Here is a 26,441-nt window from a genome sequence, read left to right on the forward strand (position 1 = left end):
CCCACACAGTGACCCAGTCAGCGGGCCGAGATTCGGTGGCATGTGGATCGATGCGGCACACCGCTCTTCCCTGTCAACCTCATTTTTGACTCCTCTTTTGACGTTGTCAAACCCTAGGTGTGCGGTACCTCGCGGCTAGGGACCCCCCTTTGTTCTTGCTTCCTGTGATTCCCCCAGTCCCTGACTTGGCACAGCCTGTACGCCCTCGATTACTAGACGGCGGGAGTATCTTCGAGATGGCGCTTTTCCCTGACCTGGGGGCATGGCTGTTCCGTTCTGTCAGGCGCGATACCTTTGCCGAAAGCCCCATTCTAGCAATCCAGAGGCTTAAGTTGCTCCCCCAACCAATCGGAGACTCGGACAAAGACGTGCTGGTCGGTGCTGTTCTCAACTTGGGATCCAGTCTGTCTCAGGCCCTCCACATCCTCCTCGAATTGCTGCCCGAAGATAAAGCCGGCGAGCGCCTCGGGGAGATACTCTGCCCAACACTGGGGCAGCTTCTGGCCTCTCTTCAAACTACCCTGTCTGCTTTTGAAGACCAGACACCGACAAGACAAGTATCTTTACGAGGTGGACAACTGAAGCATAGCCGGTCTGAATCAGCGCTGCGATCCGCAGCCAGCTTGCCTAAACTCACTCCCCGTCCACTTACACCGATATTGATGAAAAGGACGCCGCCTGAGACTCCAAAGACACCTCGGCCAAGCGAAGGTGTGATCCATACACGTGTTGTCTCCAGTCCGTTACGATTTGCGAGACCAGCTGCCAACCAGACAAGGTCACGCCATCATCGAAAAGCCACAGAAGAGTTTCCGAGGCTACATGAAGATATCTCTATCCCACATCGACAACATGAACAAAAACGCAAACCACCAACACCTCCAGCATCTTACAGGCAAGAAACATCCGGCCTTCACAATGCTCTAAAGTCCGAGTTGAGAGTCCAGGCTGCCATCAGGGTAGCAGTTGACTCTTTGGAATTTGCCGAAAGTCAGCTCCAGCTAGTCAAAGAAATTAATCAATTGCATGGAGGCAGTCAGTCGTCCCCCCTTTTCTGATTCAAGGTAGGACCGCTAACCCCGACAGGCTTCGATCTTATGCGAAAAAACTTCTACTCTGGCTACAATAACCTCTTGCTACGTGCCCTCGAACTTGAGCAGCTGGAGTCTGAGCGGTCGTCATCAAGGCCAGTTACTAACAACGATCCGTCGAGGTGGGGTCATCAAAGACAGCAGCCATCTATACATGTTTCTTTCCCAGCAAACATGCCCACGCCGCCCTACAATGCCTCGAGTCCTCTTCGGGCTGGCATGTCGAGGGGCAACACAACAGTCCCAGCGAGGATGCCAACCTCGGACTCGGAGGGAGAGATTGGTTCAAGACAAGGAATGACGAGGAGAAACACAATACAGGGCATCAAGCAAGAGAGTATGTTTGCCAAGTACCTCGCAATGGACTTGAACTGACCAATATCCCATAGATGACCAAGACTTTGTTAGACCAGCCATTAAACGTCGATTATCGCTAGCAGAAGAATTAGCACTGGCGGGTGACGACTCTGACTCTGAGTACGGCCACAGCGGCAGTGAGAACGGAGATGAGTCTGCTACCGACATGGCGGGTGAAGCGAGTGAGGAAGAGGCGAGTCAACAGAGCGAGAGTCAGGCTGACAGTGACAATGACGATGGTCGGTATGATAGCGACCACCACGGCGGTGGGGGGGAAGAGAGTAGCAGCAGCTCAAACGAGTTTGCCATGGGAGAGCACGACGGAAGGAACGACCCGACAGTGAAACAGGCGAAGTATTTATAAATACCAGCGTGAATAGGCAGGGGTGTAAATGGGAACGGGAAGCACATTTTTCATAAATGCGTCCAAGGTATATATCACAAGCATGAAATTACCGGTTTTCGAGACTGGGGTGAGGATTGGGTTGGACATGAATGGTGTGACGCGGCGCGGTCCAATGCCAGGCCAAGCACGCCATCTCCTGTCCCTCACACGCAAACTGATGCGATTCCGTCCATATTGCCATCTACGCAACCTTTTGGAACAGGCCCGCTTTGGTTTACAAATCCAACATCGCCGTGGATTCCGGTTCTGGTGGAAAATGCTGTTTCCGCGATCCATCAACATTTTTGTTCCAACAAACATTTGGCAACAGGTGAACGAATGTACAGCCCGAGGTGGATACGTGTGTACTAGCTGTTTACTTTCTCAGAATGCCTAACCAGTCAACTTCACATGGAGAGACAACACCTCTTCTTCGAGCGCCTCCCTCAGCTGCCGTCGTCCACATCAGCCAAGGCCACCGACGTCAGAAACCCAGCTCGACATCCGCCTCGTCCACAACACCCAAAAGCGGTGATATCATCTCGACAACTCGCAGAGACATTGAAGATGATGTGCTTCCCGAGACAGCCGTCCTGGGACGTACTCTAGGTTGGAGAAGTGCCTACATTTTGATCATCTCGCGGGTCATCGGGTCTGGCATCTTTGCAACTCCGGGGAGCATAGTCAGTTCAGTGGGGAGTATCGGTCTCAGCCTCACCCTTTGGGTCGCCGGTGCCGTTTTGAGTTGGTTTGGATTGGCTGTTGGATTGGAATATGGATGTATGCTTCCGCGCTCAGGTGGTAAGTCAATCTCGGCTATCCTCAACAACAGCATCCTTACTTACACACGTCCGTTTTGAAATCTGCCACAGGCGACAAGGTATACTTGGAATTCACTTATCGTCGCCCTCGATTTCTGGCGTCGACCATTGTAGCTGTTCACGCTGTACTTTTGGGGTTCACGGCAAGCAACTGTATCGTTTTTGGCGAGTACACCCTCTTCGCACTCGGGAAGCAGCCCTCGGAACACAAAGTCGAGGTTCGGGCTCTCGCTGTGGCTTTAATGACGCTGATTACCCTCATTCATGGTTGCTTTCTTAGGACGGGGATATTCATCCAAAACCTGCTGGGTTGGATCAAGATTGGCTTGATCATGTTTATGACACTTGCTTCTGCCGTGGTGGTCCTGGCCGGCTACCGTCCCACAACCCCATCCGAAACGACGCGGCTACTGCTACCTTCCTGGGATAGTATCTGGGAGGGGTCTGTCTGGAACTGGGGCATCATCAGCACTGCCTTATTCAAGGTTTTCTACTCGTATGCGGGACTGCAAAACGTCAACAATGTGCTCAACGAAGTGCGGGACCCAGTCAAGACGCTGAAATCAGCCGCACCCACTGCCTTGTTTACAGCTTGTCTCCTCTACTTTCTGGTCAATGTCGCCTATTTTCTCATTGTGCCATTGGATGAGATTAAGCAGAGTGGCGAGCTGATTGCAGCGCTGTTCTTTCAGAGGCTGCTGGGGGAAACGACCGGGCGGATCTTCCTGCCTCTAGCTGTGGCTATTTCGGCTGCTGGAAATGTTATGGTTGTCACATTCTCCTTGGTATGTGCCAACACCTTGAGCTGAACGGTGATCGTCGCTAACTCCCAACGCTCAAGGCGAGACTGAACCAAGAGATTGCTCGCCAGGGTCTCCTACCTTATGGACATCTCTGGTCGTCCTCTCAGCCGTTGGGAGCCCCTTTGGGAGCACTCATGGTCCATTACATCCCCTCTGTGGTGGTGATATGCGTCCCAGCTCGCAACATATACTCCTTCATTCTTGATGTGGAAGGATATCCTGGTCAGTTCTTTGTTTTGGCGACTAGTCTTGGTCTCATTTGGCTTCGGAAGACGAGACCAGATCTGAGACGTCCATACAAAGCATTCCTACCTGCAGTGTGGGCACGAATCGTGTTATCTATTGCCATGATTGCAGCCCCATTCATGCCCATGGCTGGTGAGAGCCATGGTGATCATTTGTTCAGGGTCAGTTATGCATTGCTGGGCATTTCCGTGTAAGTATCAGATGACATGCACGCCGCAAACTATGAGAGCATGACTGATTCGATGTGGTAGACTTTTATTGGCGGTTCTCTACTGGTTTGTGCTTGTCGTTGTTCTTCCTAAACTAGGCGGATACGAATTAGACGAAACAACCGAGGTCTTGGGGGATGGCACAGCTATTACAAAACTCATCCGTGTTGCAAAAGAAGACGAACACACCACTTGACTACCTAGTATAAAAGGATCCCGCTGTGTGGTTCTTCACATGCTGCTGTATCTATCAATCGATTGTAAAGATGGAAGATTGCGGTACCAAATCCAGAAAGCACCAACATCGCTCCCAGAAAGATCAATTTTGTATTTCAAAGCAGTCCTACAAAGTGTTACCAGTCCCGGAAAGATTTGAAAATCTTGCTGAACAATCACCCGGCTACCACCGGAATTATCCTGACACCGACCAACGAGACCGTTTCTTCGTTGCGTCACCGATGGCGTGACGATCACCAGAACCACCATGTCTTACGGCACTCGGCAATCTCACTAATGCAAAGATTGTTTCATCAAGGCAAGCAGACACTGAGCAGCAACATATAAAGAAGAGGATCCGATACTCTATCCAATTCTCATCACAGCTACACCATCCATCGTTCCCTATCATCATGGCTGCAGCTGCTGTTGCCTCTCCTGCTGTCAATGCCATTGGGCCCATCAACTCCCATGGTTTAGAATTCGGCAAGCCTCTCAAGCACAACGTCCACACCAAATTCAACTATTACAAGGACCGTGGCGATGGTTCTGCCCCTGCCCCATATGTTATTGGGTAAGGCCACGGTCTCCCCTTCCTTGAGGCATCATGTTGCCCATTAACAGTTGCTTACAATTGCATCTAGTCGTCCAGAGACCTTGATTGAGCGCCCTCGTGTTGAGATCGACGCAGTCGTCACCGATATTACGGGCGACGAGAGCAAGTATACGCTTGACAGTCACGGATTTCAGTTTTACCGGCACGAAAGCCAAGAGAAGGATTTTTCCGACGATGACAAGATCAAGGCCGAATATTACCCGGAAGTCGAGCAGCTGCTGAAGGATGCGTAAGTCTACGGTCCGAGAACCAGACAGAATCCAAAACTGATCAGAGCCAGGACCGGAGCCCATCGCGTATACATCTTTGACCACACAATTCGCCGCGGTAGCCAGGATAACCGTGCACCTGACGCTGGATTCCGTGGTCCCGTACGCAGCGTCCACGTTGACCAATCGTACGAGGCATCTCGCCAAAGGGTGCGCTATCACTTGCCGGACGAGGCGGATGAGCTCCTTGATAAACGGTTTCAAATCATCAATGTCTGGCGTCCAATCAAGACCATCTTCCGCGACCCTCTGGGCGTGGCTGATGCTCATTCGGTTCCGGACTCAGACCTGATTGGTGCTGCTCTTATCTACCCTGATCGAGCCGGTGAGACATATGTGGTGAAGCCCAACTCATCCCACAAGTGGTACTTCAAATACGCGCAGACCCCTGAGGAGGTTACTTTGATCAAGTGCTTCGATACCGAGGAGGGGGTCGCAAGAAGGGTGCCGCACTCTTCGTTCATTGACCCAGATGAGGAAGATAAGGCACCAAGGGAGAGCATCGAGGTTCGGACTTTGGTCTTTTATGATTAGGAATGTTATTTCGATGATGATAACGGATGAAGATGGATCAAGTTGGGTAATCAATGACTGAATACATGTTCCTCCATCCCCAAAGTCCTTGTCTTGTTGCTACGACTGCATATTTTGTGTCCAAGAATCACGATCGATACCTATTACTATCAGCCATCTAGACAAGTCAATCGACTGGCACTCCAGGAGCCTTGCTGTAAGCCCAGTTTCAAGCCTTCTGGTCCGCACGGGGAATTGATAGCTATTAGATAATTACTGCTACCCGGGTATTACACTGTATTCCATGACACTTCCTCCCCCTTATTTGGCCCTCTTGACGACAAAGGCGCCCCGTTCAATGGTGTTGATGAGGATAAATCCACTCTTGAAGAAGGGGTAGTGACTCCAAGTGCCGACGAAATCCAAGATACCACCCTCTGGAAGAGCATCATCCTCGGGGTAAATGTCAAAGAAGCCAACCTCCTTCACTCGGGCACCGGTAGGGTCCCTGGACAAGCTTGATACATCTAGAATTCTCAAGCCAGAGCCGTAGTTGCTTTGGTAAGAGAGACCGTCAATGACAAACTGGTTGTGGTCAATGCCGTAAGCAGCGCTCCGGAAGAAGCCAGTTTGCTTGGGGCTCTCAAGAGAGCGAATGTCCCAAAAGTAAGTGATTGGATACCCGCTGGCAGCCGGACCGACACCGTTAACCTCGTCAAGCTCATCATCAAGGACGAGGAACTCCTGCCAGGCAGTGTTAGTGACCCAGCCTTGATGAGTATCTTTTGGAAAATCTGGTTAGCACATGCGTGGAAGACTGGTGGCGGTGAAATCTTACAGGCTGCTCCCTCGTAACTGGTGCGTGAGATGATGTTGGTGGCGTTCTTGTCAGTAACATCGTAGCTAGGAGAAAGGTTAGCCCTGGAAGTCCTACAATACCGCCTAAAGCACTTACATGGTCAAGGTGTCCTCGTTGTAACCGTAGCAAATGTCCCGGCCCCAGTACTTGAAATCAGGACCCCGGTATGTCAGGCACTGAGCGTCATGGACGTATCCGTCACCTGCGGCGCATCCGAGCGTCTTGGGCTTGGCTGGGTCCTTGAGATCGATGAAGATGAGGCCGGACCGGCAAGCGCTGGTGCGGGGTGCAGCGCCGACGGCAACGGCATACTGCTTTTCCTCATTGACAACAACGTTGTGAGTGCGGCCAATGGGCAGGTCGTTCCACCAGGAAGTGACATCCTTCTCGGGGTCAAAGGTGACGGGCTTCTTGGGGTTGATCTTGACAAGCTTGCTCATATCAAACACCTGGACACCGTGGCCGGCGGCCTCGGATCCGATGATGATAAAGTTCTTGTACCCCCTGATCTCACGCCAGATGAGGGGCTCAATGCCCTTGGTCTGAGGAAGACGGCCGAGGTAGACAAGCTTGCCCTGTTTGTTGATCTCGGCAAAGGCGGCGCCATCAGCCTGAGCGATGACGACAAACTCACGGCCATCACGACTGGTCCAGCCCCACGAGGACGAACCCTCACCAGTGGCGGATCCCAGATCAGCGTGCGACACGAAATCGTAAAAGTCCACCTGTTGGGCATGGTCAGAGTGTGGTTCGTCCGTCTCGGATTCAGGTGTGCAAAGGGCTCACACCTTGTTGCACTTGAACATATTCATGGCATCGCCGGGGATGACAGCCGCAACACCATTCTTGCAGCGGATGGCACCATCACCGCCCCGCGACTTCCATTTCTTGGAGTTGAAGTGACCGGCTTTGAGCTCACGGTTCCATGTGGCATGCTTCTTGGCCATCAACTGCTCGTGGACGGCACCACTGTCATAAATCTTGGCCACGGCCGGGTCCGGGGCGACTTCTTTGGCAGCAGCACCATGGGCCAAGAGGGCCGTGATGGCTGCGGTGACGAGCTGGATTGTCCTCATGATAGAGCTTTGCCGTAGTTGTCCGAGGGTGATTTGAAGGTGGTGAGAGAGAAGCTGAGAGGTCTCTGGCATTTCAAAACAACAGCCTTGGTGCTTTTATAGCGATTGTTCATGTCCACAAGATGCTCTCTCCTGTAGTGTCAACCCTGATCCATGTCTCGCAACCTTCCTCCTGTTCGAGACATGTTGTGCTAGGATCCATCTCGGCATCGTAGCTGCCCATCTCTGATCAGAGTCCAGACGAATGTTGGAGATGTCGCCATAGACTCCTGGCCTGTTCTATCGATTTTGCGGTGCAACATGTGCTTACTTCTCCTTCCTGTTTGGGGAGGTTGTATCAAGAATACTAAGATAGGTTGGTCCATGCCGGGGTCTCTGAGGATTGGCAATCGACATTCGTTCGTTGCATGATATCACCCAGTGCAGTGCCCGTGGGCCAAGACAGTCGACACCCAAACTCCCGGGATGGAATATGCCAGTGTACAACAATGATCGCATAAGCCTCTGTTGCTCTATGTATGGGGGAGTGCTGCAATCAACGCAGGGCCAAAGGCCAAGGTTTTGGTATTGCGTTCGGTATTAGGGAGGCGGACACAACCGGGCGGCGAAGACCGTTATCGATGCTGCAGGAGGCCACCTAGTAAGTGCGGGGACGTTTTACCTCCTTCCAGATTGGGTCGGGCTCCATGTCGGGAGCATCCTCATCGTGGTTCCTGCCTCTATTCAACAAGATGCTCTCGAGTGCCCTAAGGCTGGTCGGAATAAGTGTTTGGCTTCTTGTCCATTATACGAGGGCAAGTCCATCGGAAATTTCCTGACTGAGCGACCAAATCTGTTCAATAGCCACCTGCCCTATGGTACGTAAGGTACTTTGCCGACCGGCCTTTCTCGCATCATGTCGATCACGACACTTCGTTGGCCGCGCGAGGCAGCATTCGCATCTTCAAACGACATTGTTTCCGACTTGCCCATTCAACGTTGCCTTCCTAAAAAAGCTTGTCATTCATAAGCTTCCATCTTCCCTGCAATTGACAACAAGGACTGTGCGGTCTGGGCCTTTGCTCAAGAACCCGGGGTGTTTGTCATTTCCGTCTCATGAATGCATGGCCGTGGCGCCGGCAGAGTGAAGGCAGCAACACCTGCTTCTCTGGGTGCCTACAGAAACGGTCGCATTTGGATGGTCTAATCTGCTGAGCTACATGTCACCGCATGCTCGTATTCAATGAAGTTGTGCTATGCTGAGGCAGACTGGGTTGTACCAACGGCTGTGTCTGGTGTGGCAGGTCGGTTTTGATGGGCACTTGGAGTGCGTGAGGTCGAGCTATGGGGGAGCGTCTTGAGCAACACTCGTGTTACTATTGCAAGCACCATTCATGAGATTTTGCTATCACTGGAAAGGCTACCACCGAGGGAATCATTGCAGACACGCCCCCTCCAAGGGTGGTCAAGTTTTTGTTCCCGTCAAGATGGCAGGTTTCTCTTTCGCTAAAGCATCAATGACTGAATCGGGAAGATACAATGATCCTTGACCAGTTGCTTTGGCATTAAGACAAGCCATTGAGCAATGCTGATATTATTGAACTCGGGGACTTGCAATACGTCGAGGAAAATCAGATCCTCGGTGCCTGTGTTTTCAATGCAGTGTCCCGCGGCAGCAAGAAAAAATCTTTCTCCGCCGACCGTGAAGTCAAAGGTTCTGGAGGCGGCAGGGTCTCATATTCTGTTGTTCTATCAGACAGAGCCATGAAGGAAGAACCAGACATCGACAGCGTATGTGTCGTTGACAAAGGAGCAACCTTTGTCATCTACCAATGCTTGAGCATCAAGGCCAGCTAGTTGGCGGAATGCATTAGGAGCGAGCCGCATGTCTAGGTACTCAGGCCATGACATTTGCCGCCGGGAAACAGATGCATTTCTCTGTCTTGCCCATCCAGAGTTCTTACCAGTCCCTGATCTATATTGTAATATGCCCATTGGCCACATCAGTTTGGGCATGTCACCCACACAAGATCCAGGAGGAGCAGACTAGATTCACTGCGGAGTGAGCCACCAGATTCTGCCATAGTCGGTGTTGGTGACTTGACTCCCTTCCAAGACCGTCGTTCTCCCCGTAGTCCCCTATTTAGTGTCATCGTTAGAAAACAGCATAGGGGGTTCATCATCGTGACGTACTGGGGATACGGCAAGGCCAAAGTCCTGGCAATTGAATAAGCAAGATCCATGGCGGGGAGTTATTCGAAATCCAACCGTTTGTGCCTTCGTACCTTTGTGAACAGGGGCTCAGGGTCTGGAATCAGCATTTCTTATATCATGGCGAAGCTTGTCTAGTCCTCGAAACCACTGGTACCGCGCCTTTTCGTACTTGTGACGGAGAGTATCCATTCTCCTTTGATGCGACAGAACTTTCTTTTCCGGAGTATGGGAGCGTATAAGCACCTTGATCGCCTCGGACTTGGAAGATGCAGTTTGGACAGCACACTCCTGCTAATGGCAAGATTCAAGGATTCGTTTTTTTGAAAATACATTGTATGACGACTGGAGAACTGTATTGATATAGGAAAATCGCACCGTATATATCAGTTAGTAACCCCATGATAAACAACCTTTTTGACATGAAGTAGTGCGGTTGATGAAGTGGGTGGGCTTTTTGGCGAATGGTCCGGTGAGCGAGAGTGAGGGGATGAACGCTAATCATGAAAGGGATACCTGTATCCGAGAAGCTGAAAACGTATCATGAATTGCAGTCAAAGAGGTCGGACAACAGTCGGCGGACAGTCGGTGACTTGGGCGGCCAGACTAACATGACGCTATCAAATACACCGAACGCACAGACCACCATCCACCCTTATCAGTCGAAAATTTGTTGCTAATTGAGTGAGTGTGTGAGAACCTCAATGACCACCAAGTCAATCGCTCATAATCTCATCGCAGCCGTTTCAAAATGGAGGTCGATAGCGACGCAGACTCCCGGTTTTTGGAGGGGACACGTCATTTTCTCTCCTGGTTCCAGTCTCTGCCGGGAGCAACCTTCCATAAGGACATTGCGATTGAAGATCTGAGGAGTCGAAATGCAGGACGGGGTATTGGTGAGGCTTCCTGGGGTTCCGATTGCAATCTTGCGCTTTTTGCTGACAAGACACCCAAACAGTCGCCCAGGCCGACATTGCTGCCGACACAGTTCTCTTCACCATCCCACGCAACAGCATTCTTTGCGCGGCAACCTCCCCCTTAAAAGACAAACTCCCTGAAATATTTGACCTCGATAATGATGATGAGGACGAGTCTGGAGATGAAAGTGATGGCGACAACCAAAACTCTTGGACGCTCCTGATCCTCATCCTCATCCACGAATATCTGCAAGGGTCCTCCTCTCAGTGGAAGCCTTACCTCGACGTCCTCCCCTCCACCTTCAACACCCCCATGTTCTGGACACCCTCGCAGCTTTCTTTCCTTCAAGCTTCTGCCGTTACATCCAGGATCGGTCAGGAGGAGGCCGATAAGATGATCGCATCCAAGATCCTCCCTGTCATCCGCTCCCACCCCCAAATATTCTTCCCCTCGTCAGCCACGCCCCTCTCCCATGACCAACTCATCCAGCTGGCGCACCGCATGGGCTCCACCATTATGTCATATGCCTTTGATCTTGAGCAGGACATGGAGATCCCCGAGCAGCTGGAGAACGACGACGAATGGGAGGAGGACCGCGAAGGGAAAACCATGCTGGGGATGGTGCCCATGGCAGACATTTTGAACGCCGACGCCGAGTTCAATGCGCACATCAACCACGCCGAAGATGCCCTGACTGCCGTCTCACTCCGCCCCATCAGAAAGGGGGAGGAGATTCTCAACTTTTACGGCCCGCTATCGAGTGCCGAGCTGCTCCGACGGTATGGATACGTCACGGAGAAGCATGCCAGGTGGGATGTGGTCGAGTTGTCTTGGAGTCTCATTTCGTCTGCGCTGCAGTCCAAGCTCCAAGCCCAGCCAGAGGTCTGGGAAAAGGTATGCGCGTTGGTGCAGCAGGACGAGGAGTTTGAGGAGGCATTCGTTCTGGAACGTCAGAGTCCGGATCCTTCGTCCACAGGGTTGTTGGAAGAGCCGGCCGAGTTTACCTCTCTCCCGGACGAGCTCGGTGAGCAGTTCAAGCTTTGTCTAAAGGCCTGCAAAAAAATAACCGACAGCAAAAACGATATGGCCCTTCGCGCACTGAACGACAAGGACTGGAGAAAGAGGTTATACCTAGAAACCATATTGGAGGCTGTGACGCAGAGAGAAAGGGAATACGGTACCACACTAGAGCAGGATGATCAGCTCCTCAGTGCTAATCCGTCCGACCAACGAGAAAAGATGGCTGTGTGGGTGCGCCGGGGGGAGAAGCTTGTTCTAAGAGAAGCACGAGCGTGGATCACCACGCAGCTCGAGGAGCTGAGAAACAGACCCGTGGATCAGCCACAAGACGAAGGGAGGGCGGCGAAGAGGAGGAGAATATAACTATGTGGAAAAGTTAATAAATTATTAAGATGATATCGTTGACAAGGTGTGCCCATTGGCAGTGCCTCTGATCGGTGTAAGGTAAGCCAGATTATGAAAAGAAAGGAAAACGCCAACATGGTCGTTCCTGAACCCTAGCCATGGATGTCAAACATGTCCCAAGACTGCAAGCCATCTCAAAGCAGGTCATGCCTTGTCCTTTGGCTTCTTTCGTATCCACCCCGCATCAAGAACATTGATGGAGATTGGCCCGCTCTCATTAGAGCCTGCCGTGCTTTGCCCTGTCTCTTGTGATGGCCTTTTCCTGCGCACTAGTCCTGTCAAGTTGGTCACGACGGCCCCCTGATTACCACTGCTCACACTCCCAAAAAGGTTTCCTTGTGTCTTAGCCTTACCGAGAACCGAAGCACCCCACTCATCAGCGCCAACGCCTGCCTGGCTGATCCAGCGCCGAGAACTTCCCACCGCCTTGTCCAGTGTCGAAAAGTCCAGGTGCAACAGAAGCTCGATATCCCTCTTGTATTCCGACTCGCTGACCACTTTGGCACCCCGTCCTTCTGGGGGCCAGTAATAGTACTTTGTCGACGTCGGTCGGTCGAGTAGATAGTTGCGGAGCTGGCGCTTCACCTTGGGCGGTCGCGATATGATGGGGCCCGTCAGCTTCTTCTTCTTTCTCTTCAACTTGTCCTTTTTCTTGCGACGATCCGGTCGCGGGGGCGAACCATCCAAATCTTGTTTCAGCGGGCTGCCTCTATTGGAGCGGGGAGTCTGAGCGAGGATATCCACGCGCCGACGGGGAGGTGTGGAGGGTGGGTTGTGAGACGAGAATGGCGCGTCAAATGACGAAGTGGACGTGGTAGTCTTTGCTTGGGCGGCAGTATCCTTCTTGGTGGGGTTAAAAACTAGCCAAATAAAACCAGTGAGCCGTCCGCTTGAGCACTCCTGGCGAAACGACATCATTTCCCAGAACTGGTCAAGATTTTTGACGCTCGCCCACTTCCATATTCCCTGCTTGCGTTTGGAGACCTCCTCGTCCAGCTCGTCGCGAAACCGGGATTTGGGGTCGTCGGGGTAGCGCGGAATCAGGCAGCGCGGCGGCACCCAGTCGAACTCGTCGACGTAATGGGATATCTTTTCCAAGGGATGGCCGATAACCCAGTTGTCTGCGCTCGTAGCTGTCCGTGGAACAAAGGCCATCGTGTCAGTCTCCTCCAGACCCGGGACGAGGAGGTACCCTTTCGGGGTTCCCCACGCCTCCCCTCTCAAGCCCTCCATCAGCGGGTTGAGCACTCTGCACCACCATTTGACCAGGCCCCGGTCGTCGAGAATATGCTTGCCGTCATTTTGCACGCTACCTGGAAACAGATACTGCGACTGGGCGCGGGCAAAGAGGTTCACGATGGTCTGTGTGTTCTTGCGTCGACGATGTTCGATCAGGTAGGCGAGGAATATGGCTGTCACTTGGCGGGTGGGCGATGAGGTGCCCTTGGGGAGCTTGAGAAGATGCAGGTAGCCAGTCGAGTCCGCCTTGCCCACGAACAGCGTGGTCGAGTAGGCTGTCGTGAAGATGAAGATCTCGACAGCAAAGACCAACACCTGGGCTCTGGGCTCGGTGGCTTTGGCCTCGTCGGCACCGGGCGAAGCGCGCTTTAAGAAGGCAGGCGCATCGTGGTCGCGATCTATTGAGATGGCCAGGAAGTGGCTTTCGCCAAATGTCTTGTCTGGCCGTTCGTCTGGTGGGGCCGAGCAGAGAGGTTCGGTCTTGGTCGGGGGCGTCGAGAGGTGGTAAACGGCAAACTTGAAGCCGTGAGGCAACACGGCAGCGAGTCGATCGCGAAGGGTGTCGGTGCTGGTTGGAGTCGGAGTCACACTCTTGAAGGCACGTCTGAAGGTCGAGGATGTGGTGGACGAAGACATTGTGGTGGTCGAGGCCCTGGAGACGAAGTGGTATCCCAGGTTCCAATGCAGTGCCGTGGGAGACAAGATGGAGCCCAGGGAGCTGGAGCTGGAGCTGGAGCAGGCGTGCCTGGCGTGCTGGGGATCAAGCCTGGTCGCGTGGGCCGCTTGGCATCCAACTGCATTGGCCAATGGAAAAGGTTTGTTTTGCCCCGCACATCCCTTGCAGCAGTGGGGCTTCGGTGTGGGGTTGTCGGGCTGAGCCGGCGCCGAAGTTCAGCCGCTTGGCAACAGAAGCGCATTGCAGCTTTGGCCGGGGAAACCGTGAGGACGGAAAAAAATTACAGCGCGATTGTTGGAGTGCCCGGCGCATGTGCTTGGAAGCAGCAAGACAAACAACACCACGACCTGTAGCTGGCCATTGCACCTTTGACGAACCAGTCCCGCCCGACGAAACCCCAGCAGCCAACAACACCATGGCTCTCAATCCCGCGCGGGCGTCCGTCTCGTCGGCCTCCAAGGCTCTGGCAAGATGCACCCGGCCCCCACCATCGTCGGTTGCCAGCAGTATGGGCCTATCTGCCCGCCAAATGTCGACAGAGACGACACCGACATCAACACCAACCACGGCCGATATCCAATCAGCCTCCGGGGCCTCCTCCTCGGAACGTCGCCCGCGATGGTCTTATACCCCAGAACGAATGAAGGGCCCCGGCTTTTCCATCAACATTGTCAAGAACCCCGCGCGCAAGATATGGCACGTAAACGAGGACCCAGAAAAGGTCGATGCCGTTTACAACCGGTTCCTGGGCAAGAACGGCGACAAGATGTTGCCCGACGAGATCAAGTGGCTGGCTGTAACACACAAGAGTTTCGACCAAGGAAGGAGAGGCTTCAACACGAGACTGGCCTATTATGGTGCGCCGGCCCATTCTTCGTCATGACTTGTTTTAGTGCTGATTCCAGTGTTCACCCCAGGTCGTCAAGTCCTCGCCCTAGAAACTATGCGAAGTATCCTCGCAAATCCGCTCCCTGGGGATGCGGCCCAAGAAGCAATCACCTTCTCTGACGAACATGGCCGCGAGCCGTTCCAGCACCCTGCTCTCGCGAATGTCGACAAGCTGTATGCAAGACAACCCTGGGACGTAGTAAGCATGGAAAAGATTGCCAAACTCGCCTTTGATGTTGGTCTGGGTGAAATCACCCGGTGGAAACCCAAGATGGTATAGCTCTTCTCCCCCGTTGCCAGTGCCCTGACTGAATCGACTAACGAATAAACTCTGTCTGGCAGCCTGAAAACCTCGAACTCTCGGGTATTGCTTCGGTACTCAACACATCAGTCTTGGCCATCGTCGGCGCCGTTTCTCTTCAAAATGGCGCCGAAGCCGCGCATCGCGTTGTCCGCGACAGAATACTAAGGAGACTGGCTTAACAGCTGTAAGGGCCGAGGCGAGTGGCATCGTGTATAATCTTGTATTATAGTTTATTGGGCGGGCGGCAATATCGAAATGGCTGGACAATGCCCTCTCCAGTGACTTGCAATGAACCCCAAACGTAGAGTAATAAGTCACCACCCATCCACAAACTGAATCTCGGCCACCTTCATGGGCTTCTTGCCAACCTTCATCCACCCGTCCCCATCAACAAACTGCTTGCCTCTGCTCAGGAGGAAGCGGCGATAGTAATCAGTGTCGACACTCGCTTGCTGCAGCACGCATTTACCGCCCTTCCACTCGGCCGGCGGCACGCGCTCCGCATATAGAAACAAAATAAACTCGTCCAGGTCGGCAAAAATGGTCCGCGAAAACGCTTTGAGAGTGGCTGCCCCCACTGGGTGAGCCCAGGGAGCCATGCTCATTGACAACCTTCTCAGCCCCCTCGCCCTACCCTTTTGGTTCCTCAGAGGGGATGCACCCGTCTTTCGGAGCCAATCCAACAGGTTCGTCAACCGGGTGTAATGGAGATCACCGAGCAAGGCGACTGTGTCATGCTCTAGGTTGAGATACAGCGAGCGGGAAGGAAGGAGGTCGCCAGGCCGTTCCGAATTGATCTCTGGGTCTAGGAGGTGGTGTCGGACGGTAGGAGCGTAAAGGGGAAGCGCAACATTATAGTGCCTGAGAGCTGCCTGGCGGGCTTCCATAGAGACCGAAAGAGCGACAGGGTTGAAGGAGCGTGATTGCCACTTGGGTTGGTCTCGGTGGTTGTCATCAGCATAGTGGGTGCGGCGGGTGTGAAGGACGACTGTACGAGGAAAGAATGAGATACGCCTTTAAGCTTCAACCATTAGTTGGCGGCATGTGAGTTGAGACACGAGAACAAGGAAGCCTGACCATATCTTGAGACGGAGCTCCGCGGGAAGAAGTGAGAATAGGGAAAACGTTGTGAGGCCCGGGCTCTCATCGGCAGACGTTGAAGAAAACCGCCCATCACTTGGCTCTTGGCTGATGCTCATCGTGGCTGAGGGTGGAACCTCTCCTACTGCCCTTGAGGAGAGGCTCTCTGTCAAGGTAGCCATGATGCAGACTCAACTAACCGTTTATATCTGGTTGTAGAATTTTTGAGTGTTTCTGGGCCTTCTGCAAAATAAAAGCAAGCAAAAGAATCTCTTAGATGCGGGGGCCAGTGGCTTTTAATTCAGGACCACCATCCACAGACAATATACTTTTGGATCCAGGTCGGAATCCTCCGCACGTCTCCGCCTCAACATTTGAATGTCTAGTTGGTACTTAATGGTTCGAATCACGAGAATTAGGCGGTGTGTGAGCCCAAAATTGTAACCGATAAAGATAAAATGTCAGCAGTTGGGCTTATTAGGGTGGGGGATGACAGGGGGGTCAATAGACAGCTCTCCATGTGGATTTGACGTCAGCGCCCGCCCTTTTGGGTACCTACATGACTGTCTGGATTTTCGGTCTACCTCCAACACCCCGTTCCTCGAACAGGTCGGTCTGTCTTTCCCCCAAGCTACTCCGATTTTGCGCCTTTCCATGCTATTCCAGCCAGTGACGATTTACCCAGTCAAAAGCTACGCATGTGAGGCTGTACATAGACTACTCAGGCGGACAGTCAATGTCAACATCCGGTATGAAACGAACGCAACCATTGTTAATATTGAAATTCTGACATGAGCGGACTGAACACATCAAACCATACCGCGATCCAAGCTCAAGCAAATTTTCAGATACCCCAAGGCCTAAAATACCCCTTTCAACTGAACAATGGAGTGATCACTTCGTCGTCACCGTCATCAGCATCCCATCTACCGGCTTAGCAGTTACCTGTTGATTCTGGCAACCCGTGTTAGTGGTAAGCCTGTGAAATAGGTATGTACAGACAAGCTTACATTGTACACTGGTTTGCCCTTGAGACGGCATTTTCGTGTTGGTTCAAGAATGAAAGTTCCCTTTTCATTCCTTTCCAGCTCTCCCAAGCCCACCTTGGAAAAGGTGTATTTTCTTGCCACAAACGCAATGATGACCCTTGCTTCGATCGTGGCAAGGTCCTGGCCGATGCAGTTTCTGGGACCGCGTTCAAACGGTCTCCAAGAGCTGGCGGGAAACCGTCTGTCTTCTTCGATGGTGCTGTCCCCGTCGTTGCTCGAGCTCATAATTCCGCTCTTGTCGCCTAGCCATCTGTCGGGCATGAACTCGTCCGCAGTATCACCAAACACTCCAGCGTCTCGCTGTATGATGGTGGCGCAGTTATAAACCACCATGCCATCGAGACACAGGTGTTGTCCTTCAGGGGTTTGCACAACGAAGTTGCTTCCTGGTGGCGCCATCCTTGCCGTACCAGCTGGTGGGCATAGGCGCAGCGTCTCCTTGATGACGGCGGTGGTGTAGGCCATGTTGTTGAGCAATTCATCCCCTCCCGGACTCAGCAGCTTGTGCTTCATCAGCTCGAAGCTTTCACCTGATTCGGGGCCGAAGAGGGCATCCAGCTCTGCAACTAGTGCCTCGTGCGCTTTGGGGTACCGGTGAAGAAAGTAGAATGCCCAAGCGAGAAGAATCGAGGTCGTGTCATGCCCTGCAAACAGGAACGTCTTTACCTGATCGATTGTCTGAGCCAGCAGCTGCTCGTCGAGCACGTCGCATCCCTGCAGTGACAGGCTCAGCACACTGCGCTTTTCCTGTGGCTGCTCCTCGCCATGCTTCAGCCGAATCATCTGTTCCAGAAGGGAGTCGACCTTTTTCCCAAGACGGAATCGTTTAAGGGCCAGCTTTGGATAACACCACCAGGGAAGCATGTTGCTTCTTCCATGAAATGTCTGGACTAGTTGGTCATAAACCCTGATGAACTCGCCCTCTCTGGAAGAGTCGGGGATCTGGGCGTCAAAGTCGATGCCCATCGTCACCGCCCCGATGATGTCAAATGTCAAGCTGATAATGAGGTCGGTCAAGGGGAAAGATTGGCCATTTTCGCTGAGCTTGTTCAGTCTACCGAGGAAGATCTCAGTCTTGTCAATGATACAGGGGAGCAAGGTCATGAGGTGCTTCGGCGCGAATCCAGGGTTGTACTGCTTTCTCATCGACTTCCATTCCTCTCGCTGCTTGGACAAGATGGAGTGAGGCCCGATGAGGTCCACAAGGTCGGCTATGGTAGGGGATTTTGGGGCGCTCCAAGGATACTGCTTCGTCGCTTTCGACAGCTGCTCGGCCACCTCATGAGACGAAATGACGGCCATGGGATACCTGGCTGGCCAGAGGTCGACGAGAAGCACAGAAGGGTTACCGGCAGCTTTGACCATGTCACGGAAGATCCAGTCTGCTTATCTATTAGCGACTGGTCACCAGAGTACAGGAGTAATACAAGAACTGGATAGCAACTCACCAATATGCAGATCAGGAAGGTCATTGTTTTTGACTGTAAACTCATGAATGGTCTTCATGTGTCCCCAAATAAAAGACGGGGTAAGCTGTGGAAAGTGGGCATACTGCTTGAACCTGCGATGCCACACCGTCACCAAAAGATACACGCCAACGGGGAGCAAGGCCCAGAGCACAAGATGGCTCGCCATTTTTGTTTCTGTTATCTGTGAGTCTGATTTCAGGCTCAGGTTAATCACTTGTGCAGACTTACAGTGCAGATGACTCAATAGGCAGATTTGCTGCAGAAGTTGGGAACAGACAAGAGGACTTTATCAATTTAAAGGGGGAGAGCGGGCGTGAAGGGTGTCCCAGCGTTGTCCTCAAGTGGGGTTCGCCTGTTGGCTGTTCCCGCACCACTCGTTTGTTGCAAAACAACCAGGATTGAATGAATTCTGCATGGAACTTGGGTAGCTGGTGGTCTTTTTGGTGGCGGTGAAACAGTGGGTAGCCTGTAGGTGAGAGTGTACCTACCCTAGCTACCGATATTGCTACACTTGAACCTGGGACACAACATGAACGCCACGGAAACCCATGGCAACATTTTGACTGGATATCGCATTGTCGCTGAATGCTTTATACAGAAGACTTTGACGAAGGGGTGGTCCTACCCGCGTAGCTTCCGGCTAAAGACACCCTCCAATGCAACGTGGCCCAGGTACTACGTGATCCCGACAAGGCCTCAGATCTTCCCAATCTCCCGGCCTCCGGTGTTTCTTTCGCTGCCCAGGATCAAATTGACCTGGTTGCTGACCCCGATCAACTCCCCCTTTTCGTCCGTAATCACCACTTCCAGGTCCAGTCTTCCGTTTCTGATCTCTTTGCTCTGCATCCTCAACCTGAGCCACTCAACCCCCTTTTCCTCGGGCAGCGAACGTTTCAGTTCCAGACTCATCACGATCGTCGGATACCAGAACATCTCGGTCGCTTTGAATGGCTTATCTGTTTCGCCGCCTGGAGGGGGCCGAAACGCTTCGACGACGTAGGGGAAAGCATCACTGACGAGCCCGAGGGAGGAGTTTGTGAACCCCTCTGACGGGATCTTGAATCGCATCCACAGGTCGATTACACTCGGGTGCTCCTGTCCCCGCTTTGGAAAGTAAAAATGGCAGTTGACCAAAACCCGTGCGTATGTGCCAAACGCTCCGGAAGATCCAAGGTCGAGCTCCCGCCAGTTGTCATCCTGCCTCTTTGATTTCAACAGGAAAAAGTCTGGTGAGGCAGTCTTGGACGGCAATGACCACACAGTGGGCAGTGTGAGTCCTTGCTCTCTGGAGAGATCCGTCATGGTCAGATAGGCCGTGATCTCGGCCCGGGACGTTCCCTTGGTAATCCAGGGCGCTTGGCCGAGTAGTCCTCGTTGGTAGAGTGTCAGATGAAGCATCGAGAACTGTCTTCCTGGCTTGGTTTCCGAGATGATGATGATAGCAGGGCCAACTTCGGTTCGATTGAGAAATTGGAAATGCGACGTCATGGCATCTTTTTGGTGTTTTGATGCCAAATGCAAACGGGCTGCCTCCAACAGGCAAGAAGCGGAATACCCGCCATTGGGGACTGCAGTTGATGTCAGTCAGAGTACCTAGGTATAAGAGGGCAACCGAGAAAGGACGAAACCATACCAGTCCCAATGCAATAGGAGTCCAGCAGGTTAGTTTGGTATGTGTGGGAGTCGAGTCTCTCCACCTTGGTGGCTTGGGAAAAAGGGATGAGGGCAGACATAATAACAGGTGCAAAGGAGTACTGTCTGATTTGTTGCTACAAGACCCTGAAAGATCCGATGGACCTGTAAACAGGTTTATTACATACAGACCTGCAGCTCAACTATACATAAGAGCTCCATGTGATAGAATAATCAAGCAAATAGACCCACAGCTGACCTCGGCTGCCGTAGAAAGAAATCCGAAGTTCGTTCATCCACCACCACCACCTGATGCAGCCTGGTCCTGATCAAGCCAAGTAGTAATGTTATAAAAACTGAGTGCGCTTGTATCAACAGACCACACCAACGGAGTTATTGCCGGCAAAAAAAAAAAACAAAGACTACTGATCATCAATGATCAAAAGGTTTGGACAATATGGGAATTGAACCCATGACCTTTCACAGAACGCAGTTTTATAGATGCGAAGCGAAAATCATACCCCTAGACCAATTGCCCTAGTTATTGAAAATAATTGCTAGTTTTTTCATACATGATTGGCCTTACTCTTATCTCTTGCTAACTAAGCAGGGACCCTTGGAAGTTGGACCTCGGCTCTGTCAACCACAGCTGCGATTCACATCCTTGAAGACCATGGAAACCCCATCTTCACATGTCAACTGCAACGTTGTCTACCGCACCTCAAACTCTTGGAATCCCAACAATTCCAGAACCTGCTATCCAAGTCGTTGCTATTTGGGCTCACCTCACAATTGCCATGCTGATTTGTCTCGATTGGCGACACTGCTGGTTGACAAGATGGACGCATCCCTGCAGCGCAGCAGGCGGTTCGAGTTCAACTTCTTCCCAGCCCCACCCGAGATGTTCGCAAATGTGGATTGCCAGCATGCTTTGTTGGGGAAGAAGGGGCAGGGTGCTTTGTAGAACATTGGTTGACTGACGATAAATTATCCTAGGTCCCGTTTACGGTGGTGTACTTTTTTCTTTGGCTTTGTTGACATTCGCAAACCCCCGCGCTTCAACCTGACTGACCACCACGATGACCAACGCCGAACCGCCACCGCCTCCCGCCTCAGGGCCCGAAAATCATCCCGATGAAGCACCGTTGCTGAAAACCTTCACCCGCCTCAGCAAGCAAGTCTACGTTCAAGAGCCCGTTTCTTTTCCTCCCCCAGGCGCTCACGAAACCGATCCAACAACCGTGATCATATATGGCTGGGGGGATGCCGCGCCGAAACATCTGTCCAAATATGTTACTGGCTACACGACGCTATTTCCCTATGTCCGCCTGGTCCTCATCTTCTCTCCGATCCTCAAGACGCTGTACCAGACCCTCGACTCTCGTTCAAAAACCATGATACCCGTGATCGAGGCCCTCTACGGGCCCATTTCCTCCCTTGGCTCCTCTGCCGTGCCCTCCAAAGCCGAGTCCAAAGAACGAATCCTCCTGCAAGTCATGTCCAACACTGGAGGGATGAACCTGGCCGCCACCATGTACGCTTTTACTAGAGCCCAGCCCACTGAACCAGCTCAGGTGTTCCCCTATGACCTCATGGTCCTTGATTCAACACCAGGGAGCACCGCCTTCCTTCCCAACATTGCTCCTTGGTCACGAGCCATGGCAATAGGAGCTTCGAGAGTCTTGCCTTTTCTCCCCTTTATCGTCATCCAGGCGATGGCGGCGCTGTTCCTCGCAACGCTGCATGGCGTTGGTCAGATCATGGGAGCTACTTCTGCAGCAGTGTTCTCTGTAGCCGCCGTAAACGATCCATCATTGTCCGACATCACCTCGAAACGGCTATACCTCTACAGCAAAGAAGACGACATCATTCATTGGGAGGATATTGAAAGGCACGCGGCAGATGCAAAAAGCAAGGGATGGGACGTGTCGGCCGAGACCTTTGAGGGCACTCCCCATGTTGGCCACATGAAAGCCCACCCGGACAAGTACTGGACTGCCATCAGCGCAGCATGGAAAGATGCAGTCAAGAAACGAGACCATCAGTGACATGTGTGAATGAGGAATAGTGGAGACTAGAGATCAACTGGTAATACTTGCCCATTATATTCCCTATTGCATGGAACCTGTAAAATGCTGGCGAAAAGTCAAGATGGGGGCATCGCAGTCTCATTGGATCTTGGTTCTAGGTAATAATTTGAGAAACCCACATGGCCTTTTGAGCAAGGTTGTCCCGTTGTTCACCCTCCCCCAGGGGCAATTGTGTTTGTCCACCTATTGCCCCATGCCTACCACGGCACACCTTACAAGGTGCCGGCAGTCTTGAACGCCTTGAGGCAGTCCTCAACCTTGGCCTTCATGGTCTTCTCACCCTCTCTGACCCAGACACGAGGGTCGTACTTGATGGTTGTCAGTATAACCAAAACAAGAAATGTGGGGACACGTCACTACACTCACCTTCTTCTTGTTGGGCTTGTTCCCGCCTTCGGGGTTTCCGACTTGGGTCTTGAGATAGTCAATGTTGTTGGTGACATAATCTCTGATGCCCGTCAGGTAAGCCCACTGCAAATCGGTGTCTACGTTCACCTTGACGACACTATTCTCTTGTTAGCATATCGAACGGGCTAGTCTTGATATGTGCAGGGGCAATTTACCCATGGCTGATCGCAGTGTGGTAGTCGGACAAGGAAGAACCAGATCCGCCCTGTGACAAACTCGTCAGCATAATCGGTCTTGGCGTCTCTGGCAAGGACCTTGGCTCGCATCCCAGTTTGTAAAGAACCAAAAGTACTCAAGTGTGAAGGAATCACGTAGCTCAGAGGCAAGAGAGCCTCATCGTTTCGAGGCCTGTTCAAGAACAAACCGTGGTGAACGTGAGTCAAGAGTAGAGGTCCTGCAGCCTGGGTATGCGAGCCCAGAGAAGGACGACGAAGGGAAGATTCTCACATGGAAGACAAAGAAGACGGGCTTGTCCTCGGAGAACTTCAGCTGCTCCTTGACATAGGCCTGGTGCTTGCCCAACAACTCAGGGTGACTGACAAGATGAGATTGTGGTTTAGTAAGTTGACTCAGACGGTGCGCGTTTTAGCATGGAGTAAGACATACAGCTTGACATTTCCAGGGGCGTAGACGCCGTGAACATTGCCGAAGCCAGCAGCAATGCTGAAATACGGTGAGATGTCCTTGAAGGCGTTGTAGATCTGCAAGATGTCCTCGGGCTGTGTGTACAAAGCGGAGTTGTCAACACCAGAGTCTGGATACCTCAGGTTAGTAAAGCGCATCTCTGTGTCACCAAGTTACTTACTATCGACACCGTCCTCCTCGCCGCCAGTGATACCAATCTCCATCTCGAGCCACTGCTTAAGAGGAGCCATGCGCTTCAGGTAACCGACGCAAGTCTCAATGTTCTCTTCGACGGATTCCTCCGAGAGATCAAGCATGTGACTGCTGAAAAGGGGCGTGCCGTTCTTCTTGAAGAACTTCTCGTCCTCCTCGAGCATGCCATCGAACCATGGAAGGAGCTTCTTCGCGCAGTGATCGGTGTGGAGCACCACGGGGATGCCGTACGAAGGGGCGATGGCACGGATGTAGTGGGCGGCAGCTATCGCGCCAGCAACGGAGGCTACAAATCCTCAGCATCAAACACTACTAGAAACAAGAGATGGGGGGACTCACCCTCCCGCTTCTCAGAACTGTCCTTGATGCCCTTTCCAGCGAAGTAGGCGCTAGTCGCCGAAGTCAGCACTTGCAGGGAGAATTGTAGAGCAAACCAATGGTGACTTACGCTCCACCTTGCGATGTCTGGAGGATGATGGGAGCCTTGGAGTCACGGGCTTGGGGGTCAAGGTTAGCCACAAATCATGCATGGGACTTGGGGAGGAACCTACCAGCCTCAAGGGCGGCGACAACAGTCGAGCTCGAGGTGACGTTCACGGCAGGAATCGCAAACCCGACCTTGCGGGCGTGCTGGAAAAGCTGGAGAACATGGTCGCCCTACACAAGCAGCAAAAGAATACAGGTCAGGAGGTTCTGTCGGAGAATTGGCTGCGGATATGCAGATTGGGGGTTGCACGTACGTAGATGACTCCGGCGGGGAGGTTAAGCTCCTATTAAAAAGTACATGTCAGCTGCTGCTAGACGACAGGAGGTCTAGGGTGTGGCTTACATCGAGGATGCCCATTGTGATATCGGTAGACAGGTAAAAGCTAATTGTGCGGTGATTGCTGAAGGAAAACGGAGTGACTGGTCCAAAGATGAATGTAAGGAGACGAGAAGGGAGTGGAAGGAAAATGAGGGCTTTGTATGACGCACCTGGACTCTGTCGCGGTTGCTCAGACGAGTTGCAAGACCACCGACAAGTCGCTGGCAGGAGCGGGGCATCCCGGTCCAGGAGAATCACCCCACCATGTCCACCGGCACCCCGCGGGCTGACCAGGTGGGGTGTTGAGCCAAAGCACTGGCTTCGGCATGTGCTGCGGCCCGGCAGTGATTCCTGCGGCCTGTCCTGCAGGCTTTTGACAGCTGCCAACTGAAGAAACTGTTGGGATTTCTGACAGAACCCAGTTGAACCCCCAATCTCTTGGCATTGTCATCAAGACATGGTCGGTCCGATGGCCCAAGAGGCTTTTTTGGGCTTTGCGAAGCCGGACGGACGAGCAGGGCAGTGTATTTTTTTTCTGCACACTCTCACCGTATTCCCATGATGTCAAACCACCCATCATCTCGGCCGGTCATGTCGGCGTGGGTGGAGAAACGCGGCGCAAGGCACAGCACCTGTGTCGCCAGCTTGGCTCGGAAAATAGTGGAAAGCACCGGCGTCCGCACCCGTATGACCTCGGTCCGACATGACACATATTCGCCAGGAACCGGAATGGCTTCAAGGCTGTTCTCGACCGTTTAAAAGGCCTCCCTCACGCCGAATTTCCTAGCACTCGTAGTTGGGCTTCAGGACCATTGGAAGTGAGGGGTGAGAGCCTAGCTACGTCATGGTGGATCAAGTCCAGGGATGAGCTGACTCGGCGGAGCTGATGAGACGATGATCAAAACCACCAACAAACACGCATCGTCAACATCAGCATTGGTCATATTCATCAACGGCTGAGAAATGCAATGCGAGTCCGACGGCTCGCAATGAAATCCTTCGTTACCAAATTGGGACTGTCCTCTTGAATCGACGTGGGAGCTACACAAGATGACAAACTGGGTGCTCCTTCTGACAAATTGGGCCAACAGGAGCGCATAGGCAGTTGTTATGGCATCAGCGAAAGAGGGCAAGAATAACTGAATATATAGGGCTCAGGCAGTCCAAGATATTGGAGATGTTTTAGACTAGAACCAGACTTCTCATCTCTGGCATCATGAAGAGCTTCACACTTCTCGCAGGTCTTTTGTTCTCGTCCACGGCTTCATCAGCCGTGCAGGGCATAAAGTCCCCCAAGCCCCCGTCGCTGGACCATCTTTGCTTGGTCAATTTTACTTTGGGTGATGCTATCCCGATTGGAAGCGGACCAAGAGGCATTCGGCTGGTTATTCCCATCTTGAACGGCACCTTCTGGGGACCTAGACTTAAGGGTACCTATCTCTCACCACCACAACCTCTCGACAGAACAGCTGACAAATCCAGGTACCATCTTACCGATCGGTGCGGACTGGGCCCTGCTGGATCCGAAGTATGGCCTTGATCCAGACAAGAGCTTTACAGCTGATGTCAGGACCACATTCAAAACCCACGACGGGGAGTTTATCCAGATCACTCTTTCTGGGGAAAGACAGTCTGATGATGCACGGAAGCGGACTCTAGTCAGAATCGGCATGGAGACGGGAAGCGAACGGTACTACTGGGTGAATTCGTTGGTTGGACTTGGAGTGGTGACGAGGCCCGCTGAGGAGGGCAGAGAGTTTGAACTTGGAATGGAGTTCTGGCAGGCTCAGCTTTGAAATTTTGGTCTGCGGTTTCTTGAGTCCGATATTGATCGCAAATTCATCATCTTAGGGACACTCCCTGGATCTATCACCCTTCCTTCCGTAGCCTTGAATTGGTTGCCGCTTGCAGAGTAACCTCTTATCCAAAATAACACCGCTTTCGACAACTTGAAATACATCCAGGAGTAA

General features: G+C 52.5%; 13 protein-coding genes and 1 non-coding gene across 14 annotated transcripts; 8 read left to right on the forward strand and 6 right to left on the reverse strand.

The window, feature by feature from the left end:
- Positions 1 to 236: 236 nt before the first annotated feature.
- QC763_000590 (uncharacterized protein) lies at positions 237 to 1,812 on the forward strand (the record flags this gene model as incomplete). Its single annotated transcript, XM_062905120.1, has 3 exons — positions 237 to 1,035; positions 1,087 to 1,428; positions 1,481 to 1,812. The coding sequence occupies 3 exons, from the start codon at positions 237 to 239 to the stop codon at positions 1,810 to 1,812; spliced, it is 1,473 nt and encodes a 490-aa protein (XP_062767675.1).
- A 410-nt stretch (positions 1,813 to 2,222) lies between these two features.
- MUP3 (low-affinity methionine permease) lies at positions 2,223 to 4,249 on the forward strand (the record flags this gene model as incomplete). Its single annotated transcript, XM_062905122.1, has 4 exons — positions 2,223 to 2,634; positions 2,706 to 3,439; positions 3,496 to 3,893; positions 3,955 to 4,249. 4 exons carry the CDS (start codon positions 2,223 to 2,225, stop codon positions 4,106 to 4,108), a joined length of 1,698 nt encoding a protein of 565 aa, XP_062767676.1. The 3' UTR covers positions 4,109 to 4,249.
- A 148-nt stretch (positions 4,250 to 4,397) lies between these two features.
- QC763_000610 (uncharacterized protein) lies at positions 4,398 to 5,592 on the forward strand. Its single transcript, XM_062905125.1, has 3 exons — positions 4,398 to 4,702; positions 4,773 to 4,973; positions 5,025 to 5,592. The coding sequence occupies exons 1-3, from the start codon at positions 4,542 to 4,544 to the stop codon at positions 5,545 to 5,547; spliced, it is 885 nt and encodes a 294-aa protein (XP_062767677.1). The 5' UTR covers positions 4,398 to 4,541; the 3' UTR covers positions 5,548 to 5,592.
- Positions 5,593 to 5,762: 170 nt separating this feature from the next.
- Positions 5,763 to 8,830, reverse strand: QC763_000620 (uncharacterized protein). Its single transcript, XM_062905130.1, has 4 exons — positions 7,174 to 8,830; positions 6,482 to 7,110; positions 6,365 to 6,429; positions 5,763 to 6,308 (listed from the first exon to the last, which is right to left on the reverse strand). Exons 1-4 carry the CDS (start codon positions 7,531 to 7,533, stop codon positions 5,848 to 5,850), a joined length of 1,515 nt encoding a protein of 504 aa, XP_062767678.1. The 5' UTR covers positions 7,534 to 8,830; the 3' UTR covers positions 5,763 to 5,847.
- Positions 8,831 to 10,350: 1,520 nt separating this feature from the next.
- Positions 10,351 to 12,777, forward strand: RMS1 (Ribosomal lysine N-methyltransferase 4). The gene is made up of 3 exons (XM_062905132.1): positions 10,351 to 10,547; positions 10,610 to 12,444; positions 12,527 to 12,777. Exons 1-2 carry the CDS (start codon positions 10,403 to 10,405, stop codon positions 11,950 to 11,952), a joined length of 1,488 nt encoding a protein of 495 aa, XP_062767679.1. The 5' UTR covers positions 10,351 to 10,402; the 3' UTR covers positions 11,953 to 12,444; positions 12,527 to 12,777.
- QC763_0045720 (uncharacterized protein) lies at positions 12,139 to 14,012 on the reverse strand (the record flags this gene model as incomplete). Its single annotated transcript, XM_062905680.1, has 1 exon — positions 12,139 to 14,012. Exon 1 carries the CDS (start codon positions 13,867 to 13,869, stop codon positions 12,139 to 12,141), a length of 1,731 nt encoding a protein of 576 aa, XP_062767680.1. The 5' UTR covers positions 13,870 to 14,012.
- QC763_0045730 (uncharacterized protein) lies at positions 12,908 to 15,399 on the forward strand. Its single transcript, XM_062905681.1, has 3 exons — positions 12,908 to 14,766; positions 14,827 to 15,071; positions 15,140 to 15,399. Exons 1-3 carry the CDS (start codon positions 13,851 to 13,853, stop codon positions 15,278 to 15,280), a joined length of 1,302 nt encoding a protein of 433 aa, XP_062767681.1. The 5' UTR covers positions 12,908 to 13,850; the 3' UTR covers positions 15,281 to 15,399.
- Positions 15,400 to 15,404: 5 nt separating this feature from the next.
- Positions 15,405 to 16,638, reverse strand: QC763_000670 (uncharacterized protein). Its single transcript, XM_062905135.1, has 2 exons — positions 16,179 to 16,638; positions 15,405 to 16,115 (listed from the first exon to the last, which is right to left on the reverse strand). The coding sequence occupies exons 1-2, from the start codon at positions 16,361 to 16,363 to the stop codon at positions 15,416 to 15,418; spliced, it is 885 nt and encodes a 294-aa protein (XP_062767682.1). The 5' UTR covers positions 16,364 to 16,638; the 3' UTR covers positions 15,405 to 15,415.
- A 298-nt stretch (positions 16,639 to 16,936) lies between these two features.
- On the reverse strand, positions 16,937 to 18,865 carry QC763_000680 (uncharacterized protein; the record flags this gene model as incomplete). The annotated part of the gene is made up of 3 exons (XM_062905137.1): positions 16,937 to 17,135; positions 17,192 to 18,612; positions 18,679 to 18,865. 3 exons carry the CDS (start codon positions 18,863 to 18,865, stop codon positions 17,076 to 17,078), a joined length of 1,668 nt encoding a protein of 555 aa, XP_062767683.1. The 3' UTR covers positions 16,937 to 17,075.
- A 530-nt stretch (positions 18,866 to 19,395) lies between these two features.
- Positions 19,396 to 20,776, reverse strand: QC763_000690 (uncharacterized protein; the record flags this gene model as incomplete). Its single annotated transcript, XM_062905139.1, has 2 exons — positions 20,333 to 20,776; positions 19,396 to 20,267 (listed from the first exon to the last, which is right to left on the reverse strand). The coding sequence occupies exons 1-2, from the start codon at positions 20,430 to 20,432 to the stop codon at positions 19,396 to 19,398; spliced, it is 972 nt and encodes a 323-aa protein (XP_062767684.1). The 5' UTR covers positions 20,433 to 20,776.
- A 4-nt stretch (positions 20,777 to 20,780) lies between these two features.
- On the forward strand, positions 20,781 to 20,869 carry QC763_0045770. The gene has a single exon. It is a non-coding gene; the product is annotated as a tRNA-Ala (tRNA).
- Positions 20,870 to 21,410: 541 nt separating this feature from the next.
- Positions 21,411 to 22,379, forward strand: QC763_000700 (uncharacterized protein; the record flags this gene model as incomplete). Its single annotated transcript, XM_062905144.1, has 1 exon — positions 21,411 to 22,379. One exon carries the CDS (start codon positions 21,411 to 21,413, stop codon positions 22,377 to 22,379), a length of 969 nt encoding a protein of 322 aa, XP_062767685.1.
- Positions 22,380 to 22,402: 23 nt separating this feature from the next.
- FBA1 (Fructose-bisphosphate aldolase 1) lies at positions 22,403 to 25,460 on the reverse strand. Its single transcript, XM_062905146.1, has 11 exons — positions 24,496 to 25,460; positions 24,407 to 24,436; positions 24,218 to 24,323; positions 24,115 to 24,163; positions 24,006 to 24,055; positions 23,635 to 23,952; positions 23,436 to 23,583; positions 23,277 to 23,364; positions 22,985 to 23,034; positions 22,788 to 22,926; positions 22,403 to 22,729 (listed from the first exon to the last, which is right to left on the reverse strand). Exons 1-11 carry the CDS (start codon positions 24,508 to 24,510, stop codon positions 22,634 to 22,636), a joined length of 1,089 nt encoding a protein of 362 aa, XP_062767686.1. The 5' UTR covers positions 24,511 to 25,460; the 3' UTR covers positions 22,403 to 22,633.
- QC763_000715 (uncharacterized protein) lies at positions 24,909 to 26,435 on the forward strand. The gene is made up of 2 exons (XM_062905148.1): positions 24,909 to 25,901; positions 25,954 to 26,435. The coding sequence occupies exons 1-2, from the start codon at positions 25,688 to 25,690 to the stop codon at positions 26,265 to 26,267; spliced, it is 528 nt and encodes a 175-aa protein (XP_062767687.1). The 5' UTR covers positions 24,909 to 25,687; the 3' UTR covers positions 26,268 to 26,435.
- Positions 26,436 to 26,441: the final 6 nt, after the last annotated feature.

Source organism: Podospora pseudopauciseta (genome assembly GCF_035222475.1).
Source record: "Podospora pseudopauciseta strain CBS 411.78 chromosome 2 map unlocalized CBS411.78m_2.2, whole genome shotgun sequence".
NCBI classification, from domain to species: Eukaryota; Fungi; Ascomycota; class Sordariomycetes; order Sordariales; family Podosporaceae; genus Podospora; species Podospora pseudopauciseta.